Raw genomic sequence first — 23935 nt, forward strand, 5'->3', positions numbered from 1 at the left:
TTTTTTCACATTTTTTGAGACAGCGTTTCTCTAGGTAACAGCCTTAGCTGTCCTGGAACTAGCTGTGTAGACCAGGGTGGTCTTGAACTCACAGAGATATGCCTGCCTGCCTCTGCTTCCTGAGTACTAGGATTAAAGGCCTGCCTGGCTGAAATGTAACATGTCTTAAAACAATATTCTACAGCAGTTACCTGTTACCTTGCTTTGGCCACCTGTTATGTTCTGCTCCTGTAACCTGGCCCATTTTCCCTTATTTGGAAAAATCCTAACCCTGAGCTATTAAAGCCTTGTCTGCCTTACAACCAATGCTGACTGCTTGAACCCTGCCTTAGAGTGAGGAAGCCTGTGTACACAATAAAAAGTTTGCTTTAATTGCTTGCTTTAGTTAGTTTAGCCATGATAATTTGGGTCAGTGGTCTTTCTCCTCCCATCTTTGGGGTTAGCACTATACCACACAGTTCATAAAGCAGAGAATCTATGAGACCAGGTACATACACAAAATGCTAAGTGTGGTGCCTGGCTCTCAGAGAAACAATGATATACTACTATTCAGAACCTGTGCACAGAACTGCGTGCACAGAGCCTATGAGGGAAAGATTTGCTACGGACCCCACCCCATCCTCTCCTTCTTTAGGGCCTGCAAGTGAGAGACTTGTAACAGAATAAGTTTTTGAAAAGAATGAACCACAACCACCCCACCCTTTCTCTACCCACTCAACCTCAATAAACTTGTGAAAAGAATGAGTGAGGGGTGTAGAGGGTGGATCTGGGTGTGATCATGATCAAAATACATAGTGTGTATATATGAAATTCTCAATGAATTAACAAAAATATTATATTAAAAAGAATGATTGATGAGAGGCTGGGGCTATAGTTCACTGGGGGCTGGGATGTATAATAGCTCTCAGTTGGTAGCATGCAGAAAGCCCTAGTTCTGATTACAGATGTGCTGTGGGAACTCCTTCAGTGCTAGTGTGGGACTATTTTATTATATGCAGAAATACAGATGCAAGGCTAGCCTCAGTGGGTTGAGGCTAGCCTGGGCTAAGTAAGTTTATTTCTCAAGTAGATTAACAAACAAACCAAGGGCAAAATTTCTATGATCTCAGCTGGGCAGTGGTGGGTGTTGCACGCCTTTAATCCCAGCACTCAGGAGGCAGAGGCAGGTGGATCTCTGTGAGTTCAAGGTCAGCTAGTTTCAGGACAAGGTCCAAAGCTACAGAGAAACCCTGTCTTGAAAAATCAAAAAAATAATCAACCCCCCAAAAGTTGGAGTTTTGGGAGTTTGACATGACACCAAGGCAGAAGGAATAAATTAGTATTCTTTACCATCTCCTTCAACAGAACCTGTGTCACCCTCTTCATATCCTTCTCTAGAGCAGCTACATCTTTATAGGCCTCCTCTTCCTTTATGCCACCACCCAGGTACCTGAGCACAGTCATGCTTGACATATATCAGGTCAAACTTGTGGTCTAGGTGAGCTAAGGCCTCAGCAATGGCTGTGGTGTTGCTCAGTATGCATACAACTTTTGGTACCCTAGCTAAGTCTCCATCAGGTACCATAGTGGGAAGCTAGTATTCATTGTTAAATTTAAAGCCAGTGGGACACCAGTCCACAAACTAAATGATATACTTGGTCTTGATGGTTTTAATGGCACCATTGACATTTTTGGGAGAACCATGTCACCGTGGTACAACAGGCAGCAAGCCATGTATTTACCATGAAAAGCATCACATTTCCCCATCTAGTTGTCTGGCTCAAAGCAGACATGATGTGGGATTCTCATCTGTGTGTTGTGAATGTTTTATTAACATTGGTTAATAAAAAAGCTGCTTTGGCCTGCAGCAGGGCAGAATAAAGCCCTGTTGGAAATCCCAACAGAGATGTAGAGAGAGAGAGAGAGAGAGAGAGAGAGAGAGAGAGAGAGAGAGAGAAGGTGGAGTTAGGGAGATGTCATGTAGCTGCCCAAGAAGCAAGAGGTAACAAACCACGAGCCTCGTGGTGAAATATAACATAACAGAAATTTATTTATGGGTTAATTTAAGATGTTAAGAGTTAGTTATTAAGAAGCCTGAGCTAACAGGCCAAACAGTGTTGTAATTAATATAGTTTCTATGTGATTATTTGGGTTTAGGTGACTAGGAAACTAAAATGCAGTCTGTGCTTACACAGGCATTGGTGATCTCTGCCGCAGAAAGCTGCTCATGGTAACCTTTCTCAGCAGAGATGACAAGAGCATATGTAGCCAGAGGGAAGTGAATGCAGGAATAGGATGCCAGTTTGGTCTGGAATTCTGTCAGACCATTATTTAGGGTCTCATCAAATCTGTGAGAAACTATGGAAGACAAAATCTGGCTAACAAGGTGGATAAAGTTGGAATAGGTTGGGTATTCAATATCAAGATTTCTAAGACAGATGTCACACATGACCTCGTTGTCTATGATGAGGCACAATCAGAGTTCTCCAAAGTTGTATGAATGACGAGGATGAAACTGTAGGGAACAGCAGCAGAGAAACCTGGGTATGTGGGTAAATGGAGAATGCCAGCTTGGACTTCTTTCCACAATTAACAGAAGGCCTCTTTATCATCAGGGAGGTGAACCCAGAGCCATTTCCTCCACCAAAGACCTGTGTATGGGTCAGTCTGTTTGTGAATTCAGTCCAAGGCCAGGTCAGTGGTTTCTTTGCCAATGATGTAGCAGCCATGGGCATAGCTGTTAGCAGCTGCTCAGAGTGGAAGAGCTGATGGTAGGTATCAGTGACACTTTCATCAGTAACTGTGGGGTGTAGGTCTAGGAACATTGCTCTGTGCAAACGCTTGCCAGTTACTGGAGTCTAGGTCTAGGATCATTGCTCTGTGCATACACTTGCCATATAGCCATCTCAAGATGTTGAAGGAGTCATCTGCTCATCCAATGGTCTTCTTACTTGGCCCCTGGCCAGCAGGCTGCATTCCATGTTTGAGGCAGTAGAGATCCTAGCAGGCATTGCCAACCTGGACACCAGCCTGGCTAATTTGGGCAACAATGCACTCATGCATGGTAGTAGCTACAGGTTAGGGAGTGAGAGTGACAGAAGCAGACACAATACCAGTTACAGTCCCCAACAAGCTAAGACTCCAGGTAAGTAATACAATAGCAAGGTTCTTAATATACCTCATGACATTGTTGACTTAGTTATGAACTACAAAGGTTAAACCAGCTTAGTCTGCTGTCTGGAGGAAGCAGGGGGATATAAAGTAATAGATAATAGTAGGAGGTAGAGTTGATGTGACCACAGTGATTTAGTTACGGTTACCCTGGTAGTAATATTCTGAAAAGAATAGGCATTTCAAATATTTCAGTACAACCTCACCACCACTTCTCTGTAGTGTCTAATGTAGCCTAGGTGGCCCTAACATCAGATTTTAGCTAAAGCTCATTGTGAGCTCTGATCTTCCTGTCTTTACTTCTCAAATATTGAGAGTTCAGGTTTTTGTCATCACGCTGAAATTTCAGAGCTCTTCTAAAAGGGGTTTAACTAGGAATTTACAATTGTATATAAATCAGAGCTAGAAGCTGTCCTGAAGTTTACTAGAAATGAGAGATTTATTTTTTATTTCATTTAATGTTTTTGATATATTTTCACAGTGAACATATGGACTTTATAATAATGATTTTTGAAAAAATGTTATACAACAAACACAACTGAAAAAGCATTTGCTCTTTAGACTTGCTCCATCTCATTTAGAGTTGGCTTGTAACTAATGCCATCTAATGGGCTAATTAAGTAATTGAATTGTGCACGAGGGCACACACTTGCAATCCCAGCATCCTGGTGTCTGAGGCAGAAGAGTTGCCTGCAGTTTGAGACTATTTTGATGTGTCTAGTGAGACCTTATCTTAAAGATACACACACATTCTTGCTTTCAATTGTACAAGAGCACAGAAAAAATGCATGAATGCTGAAGACTTCAATGGAGAAGATGAACCACAACACAACAAAAATCACTCACTAGAGTTGCAGAGTTCATTTTTCATGAGCTATTAGACCACCAACATCTGCATGCCACACAACAGAGAAAATATTCATCACTAATATGTGTCAGATAGATTTTTACAGCCTTAGACCGTAAAACACATTTTCTGTCAATGTATTTATTTTTCACAATGGTATATATGATGGTAGATAAGCTATGTTTATTTCAATTTCACAGATTAGAGGGATTGTGAAGAGACCATAAGTCAGACGATTATTGTCCTTGCAAGAGCTAGGGCCCTAGACCTTAGGTCACCAGACTGGCATTCTTCTCAAAGTGTTTCTCTGCAGAAACATCTCTTCCATATCCACTGTGAGTACCTGAACTGGGACCCAGGAAAGAGGACTTAAAATATCCTCTGCCACATAATGTGACATTCTTTCCCCAAAATGGTTCTACTTATGTATACTCACGGTAACTATGTTTGAGGATCCAGTTTATTGCATCATTGTCAACACTTGCTTTAAAACTTCTTAAATTATGTGTATATGTCACCAAGTAAAACCTCAAGTGCCAGAGATGGGTTACATGTTTTCTGGTTATTGGCCAAAGGGGTCCCAAATACCACCCCAAAACATCACAAGTTGTTTATTGTCCCTTGCTATTTTGATTATTCCCCACAATCTGATAGTAGGTCCTCGTTGCTGAAGACACAACTTACATTGTCGAACATGGAGCAATACTGCCAGTGCCCAATTAGAAGTTTCATCCATACACTGGCATTCATGGTGCGAGAAGGTGCTCTACATGCTACCATAGGAGAAAAGTAATCATCACTATCACCTAGCTAAAAACCTCATTACCTACAACAGCAACCTGTCTGCAAAGTAGACTAGTGTAATAGTGTCGCTCATGCAATGGGAGCAACTGTGTTGGTTTGAACAAGAATGACCCTCATAGGCTCATATATTTGAATGCTTAGTCAGCAGTTAGTGGAAATGTTTGAAAAGGGTTAGGAGGTGTGCCCTTGTTGGAGTAGTTGTGACCTTGTTGGAGGAGGTGTGTGTCTTGCTCTTTCTCTGCTTGCTGCATGCTTATCTGCTTCCTGCCAGGATAATTGTGCTTTTATGTGTCAACCTGACACAAGCCAGAGTCATCAGAGAGGAAGGAACCCCCATTGAAGCAAGGTCTTCATGAGATCCAGCTGAAAGGCATCGACTCAATTAGTGATCAATAGGGGAGGGCGTGGTGGGTGGTGCCATCCCTGGGCTGGTGGTCTTGGCTTCTATAAGAAAGAAGGGTGAGCAAGCCAGGAGGAACAAGTCAGTAAGCAACACCCCTCCATGACCTCTGCATCAGCTTCTGCCTCCAGGTTCCAGACCTGCTTGAGTTCCTGTTTTGATTTCCTTCAATGGTGGACCATGAGCTGGAAGTATAAGTCAAATTATCCCTTTCCTCCCCAACTTGCTTTTTGGTTCATGGTGTTTTGTCACAGCAATAGAAACCATAAGATAATGATCATGGGCTAAACCTTAAAAACTGCAAGCAAATCCCCAATTAAATGCTTTCTTTTTATAAGAATTTCCTTGGTCATAGTGTCTCTTTACAGTAATAGAACAGTGACTAAGACAGTAATTTACTATTTTTTTTTCTTGGATTTAAGGTCCACGCCATAAGATGGAACCCATACCTGACAAAAACATGACCCAGAACCTGAAATACACAGGTCATAGACCCTGGGGGAAAATCAACTATTAATTCTGCTAACAGAACATAGCAGCAAAATGACTCCTGATGACATCACTGTACTCGTAGATTGCACTGCTCAACTCCATAGGAGAAGCTTCTTTTTGTTGTAGATGGGAATTAACACAGAGACAAAAAAACTGGGCGGTGTGTGGGGAGTGAGAGACGTTGGAGCACTAAGCCGTAAATGAGAAGTCATTATTAAAGCCCTCTCCTTGAGGTTAAGGGATCTATGCAGAAGAGGGGGCAGAAAGACTGGGAGACTCAGAAGTGGCGGATGACTCCATGGAAACAATGTTCTCTAGACACAACGGGACTATGGCAGCACACACAGGCCTTCTGGGGTTCAAACCAGACAAAATCCCAGCACTAAGACGGGGACATGGACACAAAGTTCCTTCCCTAAACAAGAAGCTACTTTCAGTTGGCATCTGCTGATAAAGGGAAAGTCAGTTTTCTCCAGTGGAGTGTCATTGGGTATATCTGTCACACTCCAGGGCAGTCTTGTGTCCAGAAGTAGTTGGAGAACTAAAAAATACAGACTTCTTTTTTTGTGCACTTTTTGTTTTGTTTTTGTTATTTTTAATCTTATTGGGTTTGTTTTGATTTTCTCTTATTTAAAGAGAGAGAGAGACAGACAGACAGACAAAGGCAGACAGAAATAGAAAGAAAAGAAAGAAAATAAAATTCGGTGGGGAAGGCCTGGGGGAGGGGAAACTAAGATCAAAATAGATTGTACAAAAAATAATAAAAAGGTTTATATATAAAATGAAATTACATGTATATGGAGTTTGTGCACTTGTATGCAACGCTAGAAGAATGTGTTGGATCCCCTGGAGCTGAAATTACAAGGGGAGTGTGAGCTGCCCACAGCGTAACTTCTAGGAAGCACACTCCAGTCCTCTGAAGGAGCAGGATGTCTAGTTCATCCTCATCCCTCACACATTAACCAGTACTGACTCTGTGCTGTTGACTCATAGACTTGTAGAGATAGGAACAACACCACCCTTAACTTCTTTAGGAAAATGGCAAGATGATGATTCAGGGACACTTGTGTGGTACATTCCTCCTGCCATTTTGGCAGACAGCCCTTCTAGGGTCCATCAACTCAAGGCATTCCTCTTTTCCAGCAATTCCTTATCGTCTGGCAATACTTATCCACAGAGAATGAAAGCTAGACCCTCACACAGGTGAAAATTCACTACCCATGCTTCTGATTTTGGAGCAGGAGCTTAGGATAAGATCAAGGATCATGATCCTTTCAGAGTGATAATAGCCAGACACAGTGGTGCACACCTATAATCCTGGCACACAGGAAGCTGAGGAAGGAGGACCTACAGATGGAGGTCAGCCTGGGCTATATCAGACCCTCAAAACCAAAACCAAAATAGAGGAGAAGATAAGTGGGAGGAGGAAAAACAAGGCCAAGAACAGGAGGAGGAGGATTGATTAGGCCCTCTACAGTGATGTCTCACTGTAGTAGAAATCTGACATGGGCCACAACTAGCACAGCAGTGTGGAGTAGAGCTTGTGTAGGTATCATAGATCATACCATGTGGTCAGAGGACACATGGGTGGTTCAGAACCCAGAGATTCTGCCACTTCCAATGCTGGGAAGAAACTTCAGTTTCCTAAAAGCTGCTGGGCAGGAAGACAGGTTCCCGGGCATGACAGCATCCTGGATAGCATCTATAAATGAGGCAAGTAAGCAAAGACTGATAAAAGATGACGTTCAGCTAAACAGCAGAGAAATCTGCTGGAGAAGGACTCTGCTTACAGCCTAGCCACACTGCTGGCCACTCTACAGAAAGATGAATCTCCTCCCAGAAGAACTGTTATCCAGGTAACCATGACCCCAGTGGATTTATCTACAGCAGCCCTACAGATACACAGAAATGTCTCAGGAAGACAGACTAGGAGCCATGGTGATGTTTACCATGGCTGCACCTCAGGCCAAGTAGGGTCTTGGAGTCAGTATTTTCATCTCCCCACGTCATATAAATTTGAGTTTGAGTTTCTTATTAATAGAATGGAAATAGTGTATCTATGTCAGACAGTTGCGGGACTAAACTTACATTGGAGTGGCTCCCACAACCACCTTCTGCAGTCAGTCTCTCTAGCATATTTAATTAATTTGTCCATTTTCACATATTTATTTATCTATCTATTGTGTGTGTGTGTGTGTGTAGGAATGTGGAGGTCAGAAGAAAACTTGCTGGGGTTGCTTCTCTACTCCAAACATGTACGTCCTCGATATTAGGTCTTCGGGCCTGGTGACAGGTGACTTTACCTGCGAAGTGCTCTCACGGGCCCTATTTAAAATTTCTGAGCTCCAGTTTTCTCATCTGATACATGAAGATGTTATTATAAAGAAACAAAAGAACAGCACAAACGGGGTTGGGAAATGTGGCTCATTGCCCGAGTGCTGGGCTATAAGTAAAACCCTGGGTTCTGTTTCCAACAAAACAATCACACGATCTCTCTCTCTCTCTCTCTCTCTCTCTCTCTCTCTCTCTCTCTCTCTCTCTCTCTCTCTCTCGTGTGTGTGTGTGTGTGTGTGTGAGAGAGAGAGAGAGAGAGAGAGAGAGAGAGAGAGAGAGANGAGAGAGAGAGAGAGAGAGAGGGAGAGGGAGAGAGAGAGAAGGAGGGAGGGAGAGGATGAATTAGAAGAGAACATAATGTAAATCATGCACCATTAAGGTATTCTGTTTCTGCACAGATTCAAGTGTAACAAATACTGAAAGCATCTGAAGGTGTGTATGAGTCATACTGTTGTTCCAGAGTGACGGTTTGGAAAGACAGGCAAGAAGAGTAAACCCAACAGGTGTTTGTTTACTCTCAATTGCTAAAGCAGAGCTCGTGGCACACCTGTTCCTGGTTTTCTCCTCCGCTGGGATCCTAACGGCTTATGTGGTTCTTTGGATCTGGGTAGGACCTGTCTGCTTTGCTGTGATAGGCTTATCAGTGTGGACTTGGTTAAATTCACAGACAAGGCCTGTGTGGGATCCTTGCTGGAAGCTTTATGGTGTTTCCTTGAATAGAAATTTTAGTTTCTTGCCTCGGCTTTTTTCATTTGACTCCTAAAATATCCACTTGCAAATAACTTCTCATATTTATAAGCTTAGTTTCACATGTAGCTTTCTGCATTTCCAAACTTGCCATATAATCTAAAAACTGAAATTTCGTTTCTCACATATTTGGTGGCAAAATCTAGTCAGACTTGCATATATTTTGTGGCGAAATCATGTATGAAGCTATTTACAGACTCTATTTACACCACCCAAAGTGAAGAGTCTTATATTTAATGCAGAAGTATAACTGTGCACGTTATGGGCTTCGTATGTGGATACATATGTTTGTTTATTTATTATTTTTTGGAGATAGGGTCTCACTATATAGCCTTGGCTGGCCTGGCACTCTCTATGTAGACCAGGCTGACTTTGAACTCACAGAGATAGCCTACCTCTGCTTAAGGAGTGCTGGGATTAAAGGTATGTGCTGCCATGTTTGGCTACTTTAATTTTAATTATGTACACTAGTGTATGTCTGTATATAGTCAAGCATGCTTATGCAGGTGTCCTTGGAGGCTAGGAAAGGGCCTTGGATCCCCTGGAACTGGAGTTACAGGCAGCTATGGGCTGCCTGCCTGACGTGGGTTCTGGAAATCAAACTCAGGTCCTCTGCAAATGCTCTTAACCACAGTGTCACTAGTCTCCTTAAATGAGGGTTCCTCAATAAAGCACTTCTATATCCTACGTGATGAGAGCACACTGCGTGCTCTTAACTCAGACGGTACCTAAGGACGATACAAGGCTCAGAGGCCTTGGGAACATGCACACCGGACTGCACAGGAGGATAATGAGGGGGCAGTGTTATGAATTTTAGAGACAGGTCAACTACCTAACCATAGGGACCAGACTGCATTCTGCAGTGATTGACTGGCTGGTCTTTGTTCCCATTGTCTATCAAGTCTGCTGGCTGGAAAGGGACTCTAAAGACAGCTCTTTAGAATGTCAATCTGCAGTTTTCCCATACAGCCTGCTCTCTCCAGGATTCAGTTCCTATCTCTGAATATGGTGTTGGTAGTAACGCACAATCGGAACTTCAGTATTTTAGCTATGGACTGGGGGTGACAATGGTCCCTCTAGCGAGGCACATTCTCAGAGCTCCGGGAGAGAGCACTGCGTAAGAGGATCCTGTGGACATTTTCTAGTATCATCCTTGTGCCCCACTTTACTCTGTAATAAACTCAGTACATCTACACTGAAAAAAGAAAGAAAATAGGAAAACAATAGAGTACTTCTTTCTTTTTTGCTTTTACTCTGAGTGTTGTGTGGTTTATTAGTTTGGTGTGTCGTTTGACTTTTATTTACATTTTTATTATTCATTTTATCTCTATCTCTCTCTCTCTCTCTCTCTCTCTCTCTCTCTCTCTCTCTCTCTCTCTCTCTCTCTCTCCCTGTGTACGTGTGAGAGGGAGATTCTGCCTGCCTGCTACTTTTGAGATTTATTTCTCTCCAACTTTGTAGGATCAGGGAATTGAACTCAAGTCTTCAGGTTTGGCGTCAACCACCTTTACTAACCTGTATTGGTAAAAACTGAGCCTGTTCTAGGTCGGTTTGCCTACACTCGTCTATCCTGTAAAGATAGGCTTTACTGATTCATTATTGCTTTGGTTACTCTAACACTTAATTACATTGTTCATTCACTTATTACATAAGAGTTTACTCGCAGAGACATTGTTTATAGAGGCAATTCACACTGCCAACTTGGTAACCTGGTTATAGGCTCTGAGTGCCCCCGGGACAGGGAAATGTGAGTTAGAGAAAGGGCTTCATGGTGTGGTTTCCTTATTTCACAGAGGTTTGGAAATTCTAGACTAGGCTCACTTGTGTCTAGCTGCGAAGGCACAACAACAGTAACTAATCTTCCTATGTCCTGAAGCAAAGAAGCAGAGGCCAGAAGTGTCAAGAACACACCCTTGCCGTGGTCTGTGTCCCCTGCTTCCCCACTTCGCATGTTAAGACCTAACGCATACAATGTTGCAGTATTCAGGGTGGGTCATTTTGAAAGGTGATTAGTGTTTTTACAGAGAGAGCCCACTTGGGCTGGGGATTTGGTTCTGTCAGAGAATGACTGCCTAGCACACACAAGGTCTGGGCTGGATTCCTCAGCTTGAGGGGGTGTAGGAAAAGGAGCTTGAGCCTGGGCTACATACTTAAGACCACTATAAAACAAAAACAAAAACAATACTCCAAACAGAGAAATAATACAACCGTACAAGCAAACAAACCCAAGACAAACTCTCAACTCTATTTATTTATTTATTTTTAAGGGCAGCTTGGGCACACAGACTGGCTTGAACTAGTTATCCCCCAGACTCAGCCTCCCAAGTGCTGGGCTTATTGGCGTGTACAATGGTGCCGGGCAGCATGAAGAACCTGGCACGTAACGGTAGCCTCGGCTCACAGGCAGGAGAGGCTGGAGGGTCTCTACAAGTCAACGGCTAAGCTGTTCTATACAACAAGTTCCAAGACAGCCAAGACCACATGGTGAGACCATCTTAAAAAACTCAATTTGGATGTAGAGCAATGAGATGGAGTTCAAGTACTGGCTCTGCTGATTCTAGCTGTGCTACCCTCAGTTTGCTTTTTATCGCCCTAAAGGAGTTCAGGGGTAAGAGCATAAATGTCTATCTGCTTTGTGGGGTGGTGTGAGGATCAGATGGCATCTACCAGAAGGGCCCAGCATTTTATAGGTCATCAAATCAGACTACTTTGGTTATTATGTTTTCACGGGGCTTCTGATACTTTTAAGTTTTCTGCTCTCTGGGGTGGGCAGAAGAGGAATAACGGAGAAAGGAATTGAAAGGGGAATATGGGAAATAAAATGAACAAGAAGATTGACCATTGTCAGGGAATCAAAATAGAAACTCCTCTGTTTCCATGGAAAATGGTGAAAATCTGCAAAAGGAGATAGCATTGCAAAGGCACACCTTGTGTAGAATAGATTGTGCCCAAGGACACTTCCAGAAGAGAGAAGTTTGTGTATTTGTTAAGTGGAGGGCTAGCGGTATAAGGGAGTACTTAGCATGTGTGAAGCCCTAAGTTCATTCCCAGCACTGTGTCTCCCGCTAAACACATTATCTGTGAGAAGAGCAGGGCTAACACACTGTGGTTTGGGGGAAGGATCTAAACAGATGTCCTGAGGAGTATGTTCAAGGAATTCTAGAAATCATACTGGAGAATGGCAGCTACAGAGTGTTCTAGAGGTGAGCATGTCAGAGTGTTTATACAAGGGTTTGTGATCCCTGAGATGCTTGCTCAAATGTCCCATTGTATCAGGGTTCTGCTGGGTCTGAGGAGGGGTCTTGTGAACTTAGTTTCACCAGGATCACAAAGTAACACCCAACATAAGTACATGCCCAGACAGAAGGACTATCCTTCAGACCTGACCCTGAGCCAGGTAGCTCTTCTTTCTGACAGCTTGAGCTTCTCTTGCTGGTGTCCGTAAGTTTACTAGACTGACATTTCTTTGGTTCTGTCCTTTTGAGGAGGCAGGCCTCTCAGAGGAGGGCGGCTGTCATCCCCAGTGGGTAGGAATCCTTCTCACTCTCCTTTATTTGTCTAGTACAGTGGTTCCCTGTCTCTCTCCAGGCGATATTTAAAACGTTGGGGGTTTTTGTTTGTATTTAGTGGTGTGAGGGGGGGTGCATTTACTCATGGGCAGAGCAGGTGTCAAAGCTATCCTTCTGCCAGATAGAGAGTTCTCTCTTATCCAGATTTTCGGGAGTCCCCTAGGACATTCATGTAGGTGAAAACTTTCATTTAATTATCTGAGCCTAGAACTTAATAGTTTTTTTTTAATGGTCTGAATATGCAGCGAACTTTCTAGGAATACAATTACAGTTCTGTGTGAGTTTAGGGAAGCTTGACTTTGCTACTAAGAGTTGCTCAACATCTCCTGAAGTCACTTCATTGATGGCAACGTGCCGTTGGTATTTGAGTCACTGGCTGTGCACCTGTATCAATGTGTGTTGTAGAAGTTCCCTCTCTGTGATTCTATGGAGAGGTTTAAGCATCCTCCTGCTTCGAATGAAACAGCACTCATGCACCAAAACACTGTTATTTTATTACAAATTGCTATGCTTTTGTTTCCTCCTTATAGATGGGGAAATATTTTGATCTTTATAGTCACGTGCCCAGGAAAGTGATGTAATCCATCTATGGGAATTAGTTTGTAGTTTAATATTTGTTCCTAATACAGGATTGAAGGTTGAGAGACTCAGCTTAGGTCTCACGATATGTGGTTCCCTCTCACCTTTCTGGAAGAATTAGCCACAGAGGAGCGCCCCTCCTTTTTCTTAGCAGGACTCCCTTTCTCTTCTTTCCATCCATCATCATCATTAAAGACAACAGCAACACAGGCACCCTGGCTGTCAGACCTCTCTGCCAGGGCCTCCAGTTTACCGTCAAGGATCCGAGTGTGGATGATAACACAGGCTCCAGCTCACCTGGAGGCTCTCTTTTCTTTATGTCCCCTCCTTTCTCCATCTACCTCAGTGTCTTTCCTTGATGCCCCAGGTCTTTTGCTCCGTTGCCATTGACTGACAAGAAGCGGACCACAGAGCCACCCTGAGGTCCCAGTTCCGACTCTCCTACCCCATTTTTCTCCCGCTTAGGTGGCTCCTGGTGCCCCCTCCACCTTCAGCTGCCCTTCTGACCCTGGCTTCTCCTTTCTCTTCCAAGGTCTGTTCTCCAAGCCCTTGCTATCTGCTTCCCTCTTTTTTGGCAGGATTCAGGTCTGTCGCCCTTCTCTTCGTCCAAACATCCTTTTCTCCACCTTCATCCAGGCTTCTTTCTCCGTTCCGGCTCCCCTCCCTTAGGCTCCGGTCGCCTCACCCCCCCCCCTGCAATCTAGCCCGTAGATCTCTCAGCAGCGTTCAGTCCCCGCCCGCCCGTGTGCGTGAGCACCCCTTGTCCCCTCCATCCTACCTCTACTCCCTCCCGCGCCGTGGGCGGTCTAGGGAGGGGCCGGGATCCGGGGCGGCTCCCCGGGCTCGGGTTGTGGGAGGCGCCCTCTCCCGGTCTCCCCCTCCCTTCCCCCCGCCCCGTCTTCCCCTGCACCCTCCTTCCTCCCTCCGCCCGAGAGCTTCCCCGGTCCCCGGCGCCGCCTCCTTCCCTCCCGGCTCCGCGCTTTCGCGGCCGCCGTCGCCCCGGGGAAGGAGAGACGGGGGTGGGGTTTGCGGGTAGTGAGAAAGGAGGGGAGAGACCCCGGCTGGCTGGACCCGGATTCCTAGGGAAGAAGGACAGGGGGAGGGGAAGCTGGAGGACCGGGAGGGAGAACGGGGAGCAGCGGCCGGGCCTGGGGCCTTGAGGCCCGGGGAGAGCCGGGGAGCGGGACCGGGCGCCGAGGTAAGAGCAGGGCCCCAGGAGCAGGGCTTGGAGAGGGGCGCGCAGGGTGGCCGGTGGACGCAGGGCAGGGCCGGGGTTTGGGGTCGGGTGTAAGTGGTAAGCGATGGGGCAGCGGACCCCGGAGCGTGGGTAAGCTGGGCTAGCGCTAGCCACCGGGGCGGCGGAGAGGAGGTGGAGAGAGGTGGAGTCCCGGGAGGGTGGGGGGCCGAGGGAGGCCGGAGGAGGGTGGGGACAGGCGCTCTCTCCTCCTCTCCCCCTAGCCCGTGCGGCTCCGCCCCCGCCTCCTCCGCGGGGCGCCCTCCGTGTCCCGAACCGGGCGGTCGGAGCCTGTGAGGCGCGCAGACCGAGGTCTGTCTGTCGGCTGGTCCAGGCCGCTGCCGGCGGGCTCCGCCGTGCTCTCACGGCCGCCGTTTCCTCAGATGCTGCTGCTGCTGCTGGTGCCTCTCTTCCTCCGCCCCCTGGGCGCAGGCGGGGCGCAGACCCCCAACGCCACCTCGGAAGGTGCACCCTCCTCCGGCGCCCCGGACCTCTTCCACCCTCCAGTCCCTTTTCCTGCACGTCTCCTTTCCTCATCACTCCCGCGTCAGAACCCCACCCCCACCGCCTGGCAGCCACTTCACTACTTCTGACCTCTTTTCTGTCACCCCGCATCACCACCAGCACCCATTTCCTCTGCCTCACGTTGCTACACTACACCTCTTTTCTGTGACCCCGAATTATCTTCGCAGCCCCACCTCCCTTTCCGGGCCCCACATTACTACAGCGCCCCCCTTCCGTGGTCCACTTCATTGCTCAGATGGGCTTGTATGGTCCTCTTCTCATTCAGCTCCGATATCCTTCTTTAGCCCTATTCCCCCATTTTAACCACCGAACATTATAGCCCTTACGATTTCTTCTTAGCTATTTTTCTCCATTACATTCTATCGGTGGAATCTCGCATCAGCATTAGCCCTAACCCATGACTCTGGGTTCTGCAGCTCGGGGTTCTTAACTGTCCCCACTCCTACCTTCTCCCCCCCCCCAACCCCCACCGGGTTTCTGCCCCATCCCGGGCCCTACCACTGACCACACCCTGCTCTTCCTCCTTCCACTGCGGCGCTGCCTTCCCGCTCCCACGGTTCCCCTGTGCCTTCCCACTCCCTCTCAGGTTGCCAGATCATACACCCGCCTTGGGAAGGGGGCATCAGATATCGCGGCCTGACTCGCGACCAGGTGAAGGCTATCAACTTCCTGCCGGTGGACTATGAGATTGAATATGTGTGCCGGGGGGAGCGCGAGGTGGTGGGGCCCAAGGTGCGCAAGTGCCTGGCCAACGGCTCCTGGACGGACATGGACACACCCAGCCGCTGTGGTGAGTAGCCTGGGAAGCGCCCCCTCCCCCCTTCAGGTCGTTCCTTCCCCAAGTTGCAAACCAACCATAGCTATTTTGCAAGTCAGCAGTTTAAATACGGTGGAAACAAATTCACAAATACGTTTAATGAATGAGTACTATGTAGGAGGAGGGGTGTTGCTGTAAGCATTTAGTGGGAGGAAGCAAGCCAGCAGCCAGCACATTCACTTCATCCTCTTTATTAGGGTACTGATCATTGGATGAAATAACTTTGATTTTTCATTTGAGTTCTTTGAGGATCATTAGTGAGGTTTTTTTTTAAGTTATAAAACGATTTCATTACATTTTCTGACACTTTTGTCTCCAACTTAATGACCATATAAGCCAGTTTTGTAGTAATATAGACCAGTCATAAGAAGAAAAGCACCCTGATCATACATCCAAATTTACATACATCTACACATTTCAAAGGGAGAGAACTACCCACTTTACAGTGCTGTGAGCAATTTCTATTTTGTGTGTTTATAGCTCCATCTTGAGTTCCTACAATAGAATTGCTGTTTCTTTTTTTCTGGTAGGAATGTGGATACGGGGACTGGGGAGAAAGGGAGAGGTAGGAAAGGCATAGCCATTGCACACCTGGTTTCCTGTAGAGCAGGGCACTTGTGAACCCAGACCCAAACCTGAGTTCCCTGTACTCCCAAGGGAAAATCCTCTACAACTTGCCTTTCTTATTTTCCTGTCTCTCTACAGTCCGAATCTGCTCCAAGTCTTATTTGACCCTGGAAAATGGGAAGGTTTTCCTGACGGGTGGGGACCTCCCAGCTCTGGATGGAGCCCGGGTGGATTTCCGATGTGACCCCGACTTCCATCTGGTGGGCAGCTCCCGGAGCATCTGTAGTCAGGGCCAGTGGAGCACCCCCAAGCCCCACTGCCAGGGTGAGGGGAACAGCTGCCTGTCTGCAGCTGATGAGATTGCTTGCACTAGAATGGGGGTGGGGTGGGAATGGATAGAGGGGAAGAAAGGATGGGTGTTAGGGAGAATGCTGGGGGGACTTTGGGAAGACAGAGGTGAAAGCCCAACCCTCCACCATGCACCGCCTCAGACTTGTCCCACAATCCTTTGTACTCACTTTGCTGGGCTTCCCTCCACTCCGTTTTCCTTTAGTGTGTTCTTCCTGCTTTCAAGTCCTGGCCCTTTTGTTTGCTCTTTTTCTTCATGAATGTCACCCTCCCTCACCTTCTTAAAGTTTAATGACTCAGATTTTTCCCCTGGAAAACCCACCCCCTTTCTGTAGACATAGAACACCTTATGTATCACTCTTCTAGTATTAATCCTTCGTTATTCATTCTATAATGGAATTACTGTAAATATTCAGAATTAAATCGCACATTACATTTAGAAAAAAAATAACCGGTGAGATCTGGAATTGGAAACATATGGAAGAGGCAAAAACGGGGACAGAATGATTAGACAATAAGGACAACTCAAGGGCAGATGGGAAGCAACCTTTGTCATTCCTTGAGGAAATCAGTGCTTTTGTGATTGCCACCTCTTTGCCCTGCTCTGTCTATTTCTGCAAACATCTCCCTTTTCTGGGCACCCAAACTCTTGTATATTGTCTTCTCTCCTGGAATGAAAATTAAGCTTCAGGGTTCCTCAGTTTTGACTAAGCCTCTGTTTTGAGCTTTTAAGAATGTGTTCATATGCTAGCCAACTTTGGGAGAATTTTCTAAATTAAGGTATTTAAACAGCAATCATTTAAAACCAATTGTACTTGTAGTTTTTTTCTTAAAGAGATTATAGATATTTATAACATTCAAACTCTACAAAACAAGCTATACCCCGACCTTCTTTACTTGCTGGCACAAATTCTGTTGTCCTTTGATAAATAAAGAAAACACCAAGTCCTGACCCCCAGCCCCGCCTTGCTCTTATCCCCAGGCACCCTTCCCTCAACGCAGTCTTCGCTCCGCATGAACAGGTGTGGGAGGGGGCTGGGGATCAGGCCTGGGAAGCTGGGCGCCACTGGTAACTCTTCTCTGATCCCCGTCTTTCCTGCTGCCAGTGAATCGAACGCCACACTCAGGTGAGATCAGAAACCCTTCCCGCGTGCACTGCCGCCCCCATCCCTTAACTTCACCCTCTACCAGCAGGATTTCCTTCCCTAGGTTGTGGGTGTCTTATTATTCATCTTCCCCAACCCATTCTAGTTTGCAGCCTCGCCCTCCTCTCCCTACCTGTTTCTTGCCGCCAAATCGTGGTTTTCCGCGGGTCGGGCTCCCTCCCATCTCCCCGCTTGGCCACGCTCTTCGGGCTCGCGCTCCTCTCGGACTCAGCTTCCAAGCGCGAAGCCCGGTAGGGGGCAGCTGTGTGCTGGGGATCCCCGGTCTCTCCATCGTGGGGTTCCTTCAGACCTCGGGGACCTATTCCTGCCACCCACTACCTAGGTTTTACCGGCGAGATTCCATGGGCCCTGCTCACCTGTCCCACCCATGCGAGGCCTCGCATCCTCCTTAGACCCTTTCTCGCATCACCCTTCCTCAAGCTTCCCCTAATGCTCACTTCTCGATCCCAGCCCTCACTTTCTCAACCCGTATCTGTCTGCAAAACCTTCCTCATCACTCTCGGTCTTCCCACCCTTAGTCCTTCGCTCCATCTCCCCATAGCCCCTTTAAGAACTGTCACCAGCCCCTCCTATCCAACCCACTCTCGCTTCTCGTCTTTGCTCTGTGCTTAGCCTCTCACATTCCAAATCCTGTCGGTCTCCTCCCCTCCAGTCTCCTTCGCGGAGGAGACCCCTCCCTTCCTTGCTCTCTCCCTCCTCTCCCCTCCCCTCCGGGCCTCGACGCTGGCTCCTATCCCCGCCCCCAGGCCGTGACGTCAAGCCCCCCCCCAGCTCCTCTTCTCCCTCCTCCCTTCTGTCGGTCGGTCAGTCGGCGAGGAGAGTCCGCGGTGGCGGGAGCGAGCGCCGCCTGGCCCTGGGAAGCCCACGTCTCTGCCTTCCTGGGGCTCTGGCCCCCTCCTCCCCATGAGATCTGGGATGGAGGCGCCTCCCCGACGCCCTCCCAGCAGCCTTTCCCAGAAGAAGTGTCCCCCCTGAGCTGCCCCCACCCCAAGGAGGCCGCCCCCGCCCCTCCTCGCCATGGGTTCGGGGGGCCCCTGTCTCCCGGTAGGGTGGCCGCTGCCGCTTCTTCTGGTGATGGCGGCTGGGGTGGCTTCGGTGTGGGCCTCCCACTCCCCCCATCTCCCGCGGCCTCACCCGAGGGTCCCCCCGCACCCCTCCTCAGAACGGCGTGCAGTGTACATCGGGGCGCTGTTTCCCATGAGCGGGGGCTGGCCGGGGGGCCAGGCCTGCCAGCCCGCGGTGGAGATGGCGCTGGAGGACGTTAACAGCCGCAGGGACATCTTGCCGGACTACGAGCTCAAGCTTATCCACCACGACAGCAAGGTAGTCGGGGTGAGGGATAGAGTGGCTGGGGTAGTGGGAGGCCAGGGCTGTGAATCCTCTTTGGGATTGCGAAACAGACCCCTCTCCAGTGTGACTGGCTGGAGACGCGCAGGAGGTGCAGGAGCTTAGGGATGTCTCAGTGGCTCTCAAGGCCGACTCGCTTGCAGGCAGTAGGAGATTCGCAGAAATGGTGGGGGGTCTTAGGTACTGATCCTTTGGAGTAAACTATCCCTGGCCATGTTTGGGGGCTGGAAGGAACGTCAGAGCTGGGCAGCTGGCTCAGGGGTTTACATTTACCATGGTAACAAGGTAAATCTTGGCGTAGGTTGGGGCTTAAAGGAATAGGAGGAGAAGGGGGAGGATTTTGAGGGACAAGAGGGTTCTACTTTATCAAAACAAACAGTAAGGTAGGGCTGCATGACTCCTCATCTACCTTGTGGGGGATTCCTGTGAGAATGAGTGGCCTACGGCTCTGGAAAGACTAATAATAATCAAGAGGTGGGCTTAGGCACTGGGAGAGAGTGTATTGGGGTCCATAAGGAGTCCCTACAGCAGCATTGGGGGTGCAGCGTCAGTGTTCAGGGAGATCAGAAAAGAATGGAGAAGGGAGGGGGCGGGGAGGAGGGTGGGGACAGTGAAGAACCCTGGGGCTTCCTGTGGAACTTGGGGTTCTGGGTTTATTATCATGGCCTAGTGGATTTGAAAGGAGAAACAGCACGTAGGGTTGGGAAAAGGATAGAGAGGAGAGGATCATGGTGAAGATATTTGGTGTTAGAGTCTGGTCTATGATAAGATTTCTTTACCAGGTTTCTCCCTAAGTGGGAAAACAGACAGGACAGAAGGAAGGAGGTTTGGGTCGTTTCTGACTTGTGGCTCCAGAGACTTGAGATTAGGGAAAACAGTACAGGTGGGAGATTTGGCCATTTTATACTTGGGGTGTGTGGAACATAGACGTGGACCTCCAAAGGGGGCAGAAATGAGCCTGTGAGCCGAGTGCTAGGGGATGGGCTGGTAGGGGCTTGGAGAGAAAACTTAAAATTCCCTGTATTGTTGCCTTCTCCGTGGGTCTCAAGCATCAACAAACAAGAATCTCCATTCGTCTAAAACACTAGTTCAAACTCCTTAGTCGGGAAGGAATCCTAAGTAGTATATCTTCATTTTCATCCACAGAAATCCTGCCTAGAAAATGCCTGCCTGCAGCTTACCCCAGGATGCCCATGGGAAGAATGGCAGGGCGCAGGGAAAAAATGCCATGTGAGGGTAGGGAGGCAGGAAGAGAGAGGGTCTTGATCTCTTTAGAGAGAAAATCAGATCATTGGCCGTGAGGGGGAACTAGAAAGAGACAGAGATGAAGCAGGCTTTGGGGTGGGGCATGGCAGGAAGACAGGGGAGTCTGGGGTAGGGGGCTCGGAGAAGGCAGAAGTGAAGGAGGGGGTGTGGCAGAGGACAGGTCTAGGCCCTTGGTTGGTAAGAGGGGAACCCCATGGAGGGGGACTTCGCAGTGATGAGTGTGGTGTGGAGGGGGGTATGTAAGAACAGGAAGGGAGGAAATGAAGCAGAAAATGGCACACACATTAGGCCACACATGCCCTGCTTTATGTAACTGAAGGTTTCTGAATATCCTTATTGTTCATATTAAGTAATTTCTTCAGACAAACGGCAGAGGGACACTGGGAGAAGCTGGGGGCAGTCTCTGTTCTAATGTAAGTTGGGAAGGACCTCACAATGGTAAAAAAAAAAAAATTGCAAAGATGCTCTAAGAAGGAGGCATGGAAGTGTTCCAAACCTACAGGTGAGCCCTGCCCTTGACAGGGCGAGAGAGCAGAGCAGCTCGCAATTCAGAGTGAATTTTTTGGGTGCTCAGATTTGCCAGCTCTTCCTGGCTCCCTGGGCTTCATGTCTCCAACTTCCCACAGTGCCTCAAATGTCAGGCCTCAGTGGGGAGCAAGCAGACTCCAGGTGCCTTCTTTATTTCCTTTCTAACCCCTTCTGCTAAGTTCACTCTCTCCAGTCCCCTGTGACCCTCTGCTCTGACTCCCCACTGGTTGCCATTTCTTCTCCACTTCTTTTGGGGCTCCAGCAGCTTCTGAAATGTCATACTTCAGCGGGAGGGGAACAGACAGTGGGGGACCCATGGCTGGTTCTTCCTCCCCCAATTTTCCTCCTACCTTTCTTTTGCTCTCCAGCTTTCCTGGTGCGTCTCTTTCAGGAACCTCTAATATCATTCTGCTTGTGGAGAGTTCCATTCTATTTATTTTCCTCATTTTGGAGTCTTCCTTAACTCCCCTTTTTCTAATTGACTTGTCAAATGTCAGGGCCCAGCAGGAAAGGATGGGGTGCTGAGCAGATCCCCTACTGATCTTGTTCCTATTCTCTCAAATTGAAGGTGAAAATTTCATTAAGAAAGCTGTCTGGGGCTCTGGGATGTGTGTGTTCCTGCAGACTTTCTGGGCAGATGTGCAGAGGCTGTAAACATGGGATGGATGGGGGAGGCAGAGATGACCAAACAGAATAGGTTTGGGGATGATTGAGGATGAGCAGAAAAGGGGAGGGTAGAATGGGCATTGATATGGAAGGGAGAACGTGCAATAGTGGGTAGGGCTAAGGTTCCAGATGGAAGACAAGAGAAGGGAGCTCAATGAAAGAGGGAAAACTAGAAACCTGAGAGGAAGTAGAAGGTGGTGAAAATGATGGAAGTGAGTAACTGAGAAAGGTGCTAGGTTGTCCAAGACAGTAGGCATTGCAAGATGTGTGTGTCTGTGCGGGGATGGGGGGACTGGGAGCCAGCTTCATTCCTCCACCTTCCTTCAGTGTGACCCAGGGCAAGCCACAAAGTACTTGTATGAACTGCTCTACAATGACCCCATCAAGATCATCCTCATGCCAGGCTGCAGTTCTGTGTCCACACTTGTAGCCGAGGCTGCCCGGATGTGGAATCTTATTGTGGTATGCAAGGGGGTGGGAGGGAGGGTCGTCTCCTCTTGGGCTATGCTAAGTAGAGGAATTGTGGTTATGTTTAAGAAGAAACCCACTGCCAGGATCGGCCAGCAGAGAGAATCTGAGCTGGTTGACCTTCTGGTAGCATTGCCTGAAGGAGCTATGGGTTTCCATGATGAGGATTGGTATGTGTGTGTTCGTAGGACACTGCTTTTCATAGGACAAAGGTGGGGAAGTTTGCAGAGTTGGGAGGAAAATGCAAGCCTAGAAAGGGCTAAAGACACTCCTGGCATCCTCCGTTTTCACGGACACTTCCCATCCTTCTGCTCCAGCTCTCCTACGGCTCCAGCTCACCAGCCCTGTCAAACCGGCAGCGTTTTCCAACGTTCTTCCGAACACATCCGTCCGCCACACTCCACAATCCCACCCGGGTGAAACTCTTTGAAAAGTGGGGCTGGAAGAAGATTGCCACCATCCAGCAGACCACAGAGGTCTTCACCTCAGTGAGTCCCAACAGGGGATGGGACGTGAGGTCCCAGGGGCATCTGCTCTGTTGTGGGAGATCTGGATGGTTTATCAAAAGTGAACACATTCCAAGTGGGCGAAGCGCTTGTTCTTTCTGTAGCCTGGGGAACACATGAGTTGGATTTTTGGAATCCTTGCCATCGTTTTGTTTTGTTCCCCAGACAGATAGGATTCTGCTCTATGGAAGTCGGTTTAATCCGAGTTGAGATGAGAGGGAATATGAACTAGGGAGGCAGTGGGTTCTGGTGCCTTTAGGGGTGGATGGTGCTTGGCAGCTGAGTGTGGAGCTATTGGATGGGGTGGGAAAGAAGAGGATGAAGGCACAGGCAGACAAATAAGGGACCCATGACAAAGGTGTGGGTTTGGTAGTTGACACGGAGAGATGCCCATAGATAATCTGAAGAGAGATGGCAAGTTTGCAGAGGTGGAGAGGAAATGCAGGGCTCCACACTTGAGGGAAGGAGCCTGATTATTCTCTTTGGGTTTTCTATGAACTGATTGTGTTCAGTGACCCTTTAGTCCTCCCTCCCACCTTTTCTCAGTGACTCAGTCCATTTTTCCTGTGACCCTTTCGTCTGCCTTCCCACTTGCCTCTTGAGCTGGCATCAGTCTGTCTATTCTGGACCCTGCCCTGCTTTTTTGTTTCCTCTCATTCTCGGTATCATGAGTGGGGTGGATGAGGCAGTGTCCCTGGATACAGACCCCGAGGAAGGGCTCATCATGCATCTTGGACTGGGGGTGCTTTATTCCATTCTGCTGGATTAAGGCTCAGATACTACACCTTTGCAGTGCTGTTCACAGCCAGTTCTCACTCATGAGCTCTGCTCTATCCTGTGTGCTGTACCCCACCTCCCTCCTTCTTTCTTATTCCCACCCAAGACGCTAGATGATCTCGAGGAACGAGTAAAGGAGGCTGGGATCGAGATCACCTTCCGCCAGAGTTTCTTCTCAGATCCAGCTGTGCCTGTTAAAAACCTGAAGGTGGGCGAGCAGGGGTGGTGGGCTCCACCTGCCCAGGGGTCATGGTGGGAGGGTGGTCAGCTAGAAAGGAGACCCTGGAAGAGGCAGTTGTTCATTTGGCGAGGCAGTCGAGTCTCCGGGGAAGGTTTAGTTCCATCTCCAGTTGACATTTATCCACTGCCCATTGAACATTTTTTTTTTTTCACTAAGCAGTGGGAGCTGGGAAATCAACGCTTCAAAAGCACTGGCTTAACCCTCGGGCGCTTTCAGCATCCCTCAGGAGCTCTGTTTCTGTTTTATAGCGTCAAGATGCTCGGATCATCGTGGGACTTTTCTATGAGACTGAAGCCCGGAAAGTTTTTTGTGAGGTGGAGATGGAATCTGGAGCCGGGAGGGGCTGGTGGTTTTCTCGTGGTCCTCCCTGTGGCATTTCTGCTCAGATTGATAGCAGAGAACCCGAGGTGATAATGAATACCAAGCCCGCCTGTAGGCTCTGATCCACCGCTTGTCTACATTCAAGCATGCACATACACTTTCCCGTTTGCCTCTTTTGTATTTTAACGGCGGCATCTTGTTGAGCCTTCCCTGTGATTTGAAGATTTAAATATATA

General features: G+C 48.0%; 1 protein-coding gene and 1 pseudogene across 1 annotated transcript in view; one reads left to right on the forward strand and one right to left on the reverse strand.

Annotated features, from left to right (window-relative positions):
- Positions 1-1315: 1315 nt before the first annotated feature.
- On the reverse strand, positions 1316-3042 carry LOC126494261 (tubulin alpha-1B chain-like; annotated as a pseudogene).
- Positions 3043-13867: 10825 nt separating this feature from the next.
- Positions 13868-23935, forward strand: part of Gabbr1 (gamma-aminobutyric acid type B receptor subunit 1) — a 30870-nt gene continuing 20802 nt past the window's right edge. The window contains exons 1-10 of the mRNA XM_050131524.1: positions 13868-14120; positions 14381-14621; positions 15268-15471; positions 16204-16389; positions 17520-17540; positions 18742-18902; positions 21714-21848; positions 22172-22342; positions 23244-23345; positions 23627-23692. Of these exons, the coding sequence (XP_049987481.1) occupies positions 14540-14621; positions 15268-15471; positions 16204-16389; positions 17520-17540; positions 18742-18902; positions 21714-21848; positions 22172-22342; positions 23244-23345; positions 23627-23692 (1128 nt within the window). The 5' untranslated portion in view covers positions 13868-14120; positions 14381-14539. The remainder of the gene's footprint in view (positions 14121-14380; positions 14622-15267; positions 15472-16203; positions 16390-17519; positions 17541-18741; positions 18903-21713; positions 21849-22171; positions 22343-23243; positions 23346-23626; positions 23693-23935) is intronic.

The sequence above is a fragment of the Alexandromys fortis genome, unplaced genomic scaffold, assembly GCF_014885135.2.
Source record: "Alexandromys fortis isolate MF-2015 unplaced genomic scaffold, M_Fortis_MF-2015_v1.1 scaffold_372, whole genome shotgun sequence".
Classification (NCBI taxonomy): Eukaryota; Metazoa; Chordata; class Mammalia; order Rodentia; family Cricetidae; genus Alexandromys; species Alexandromys fortis.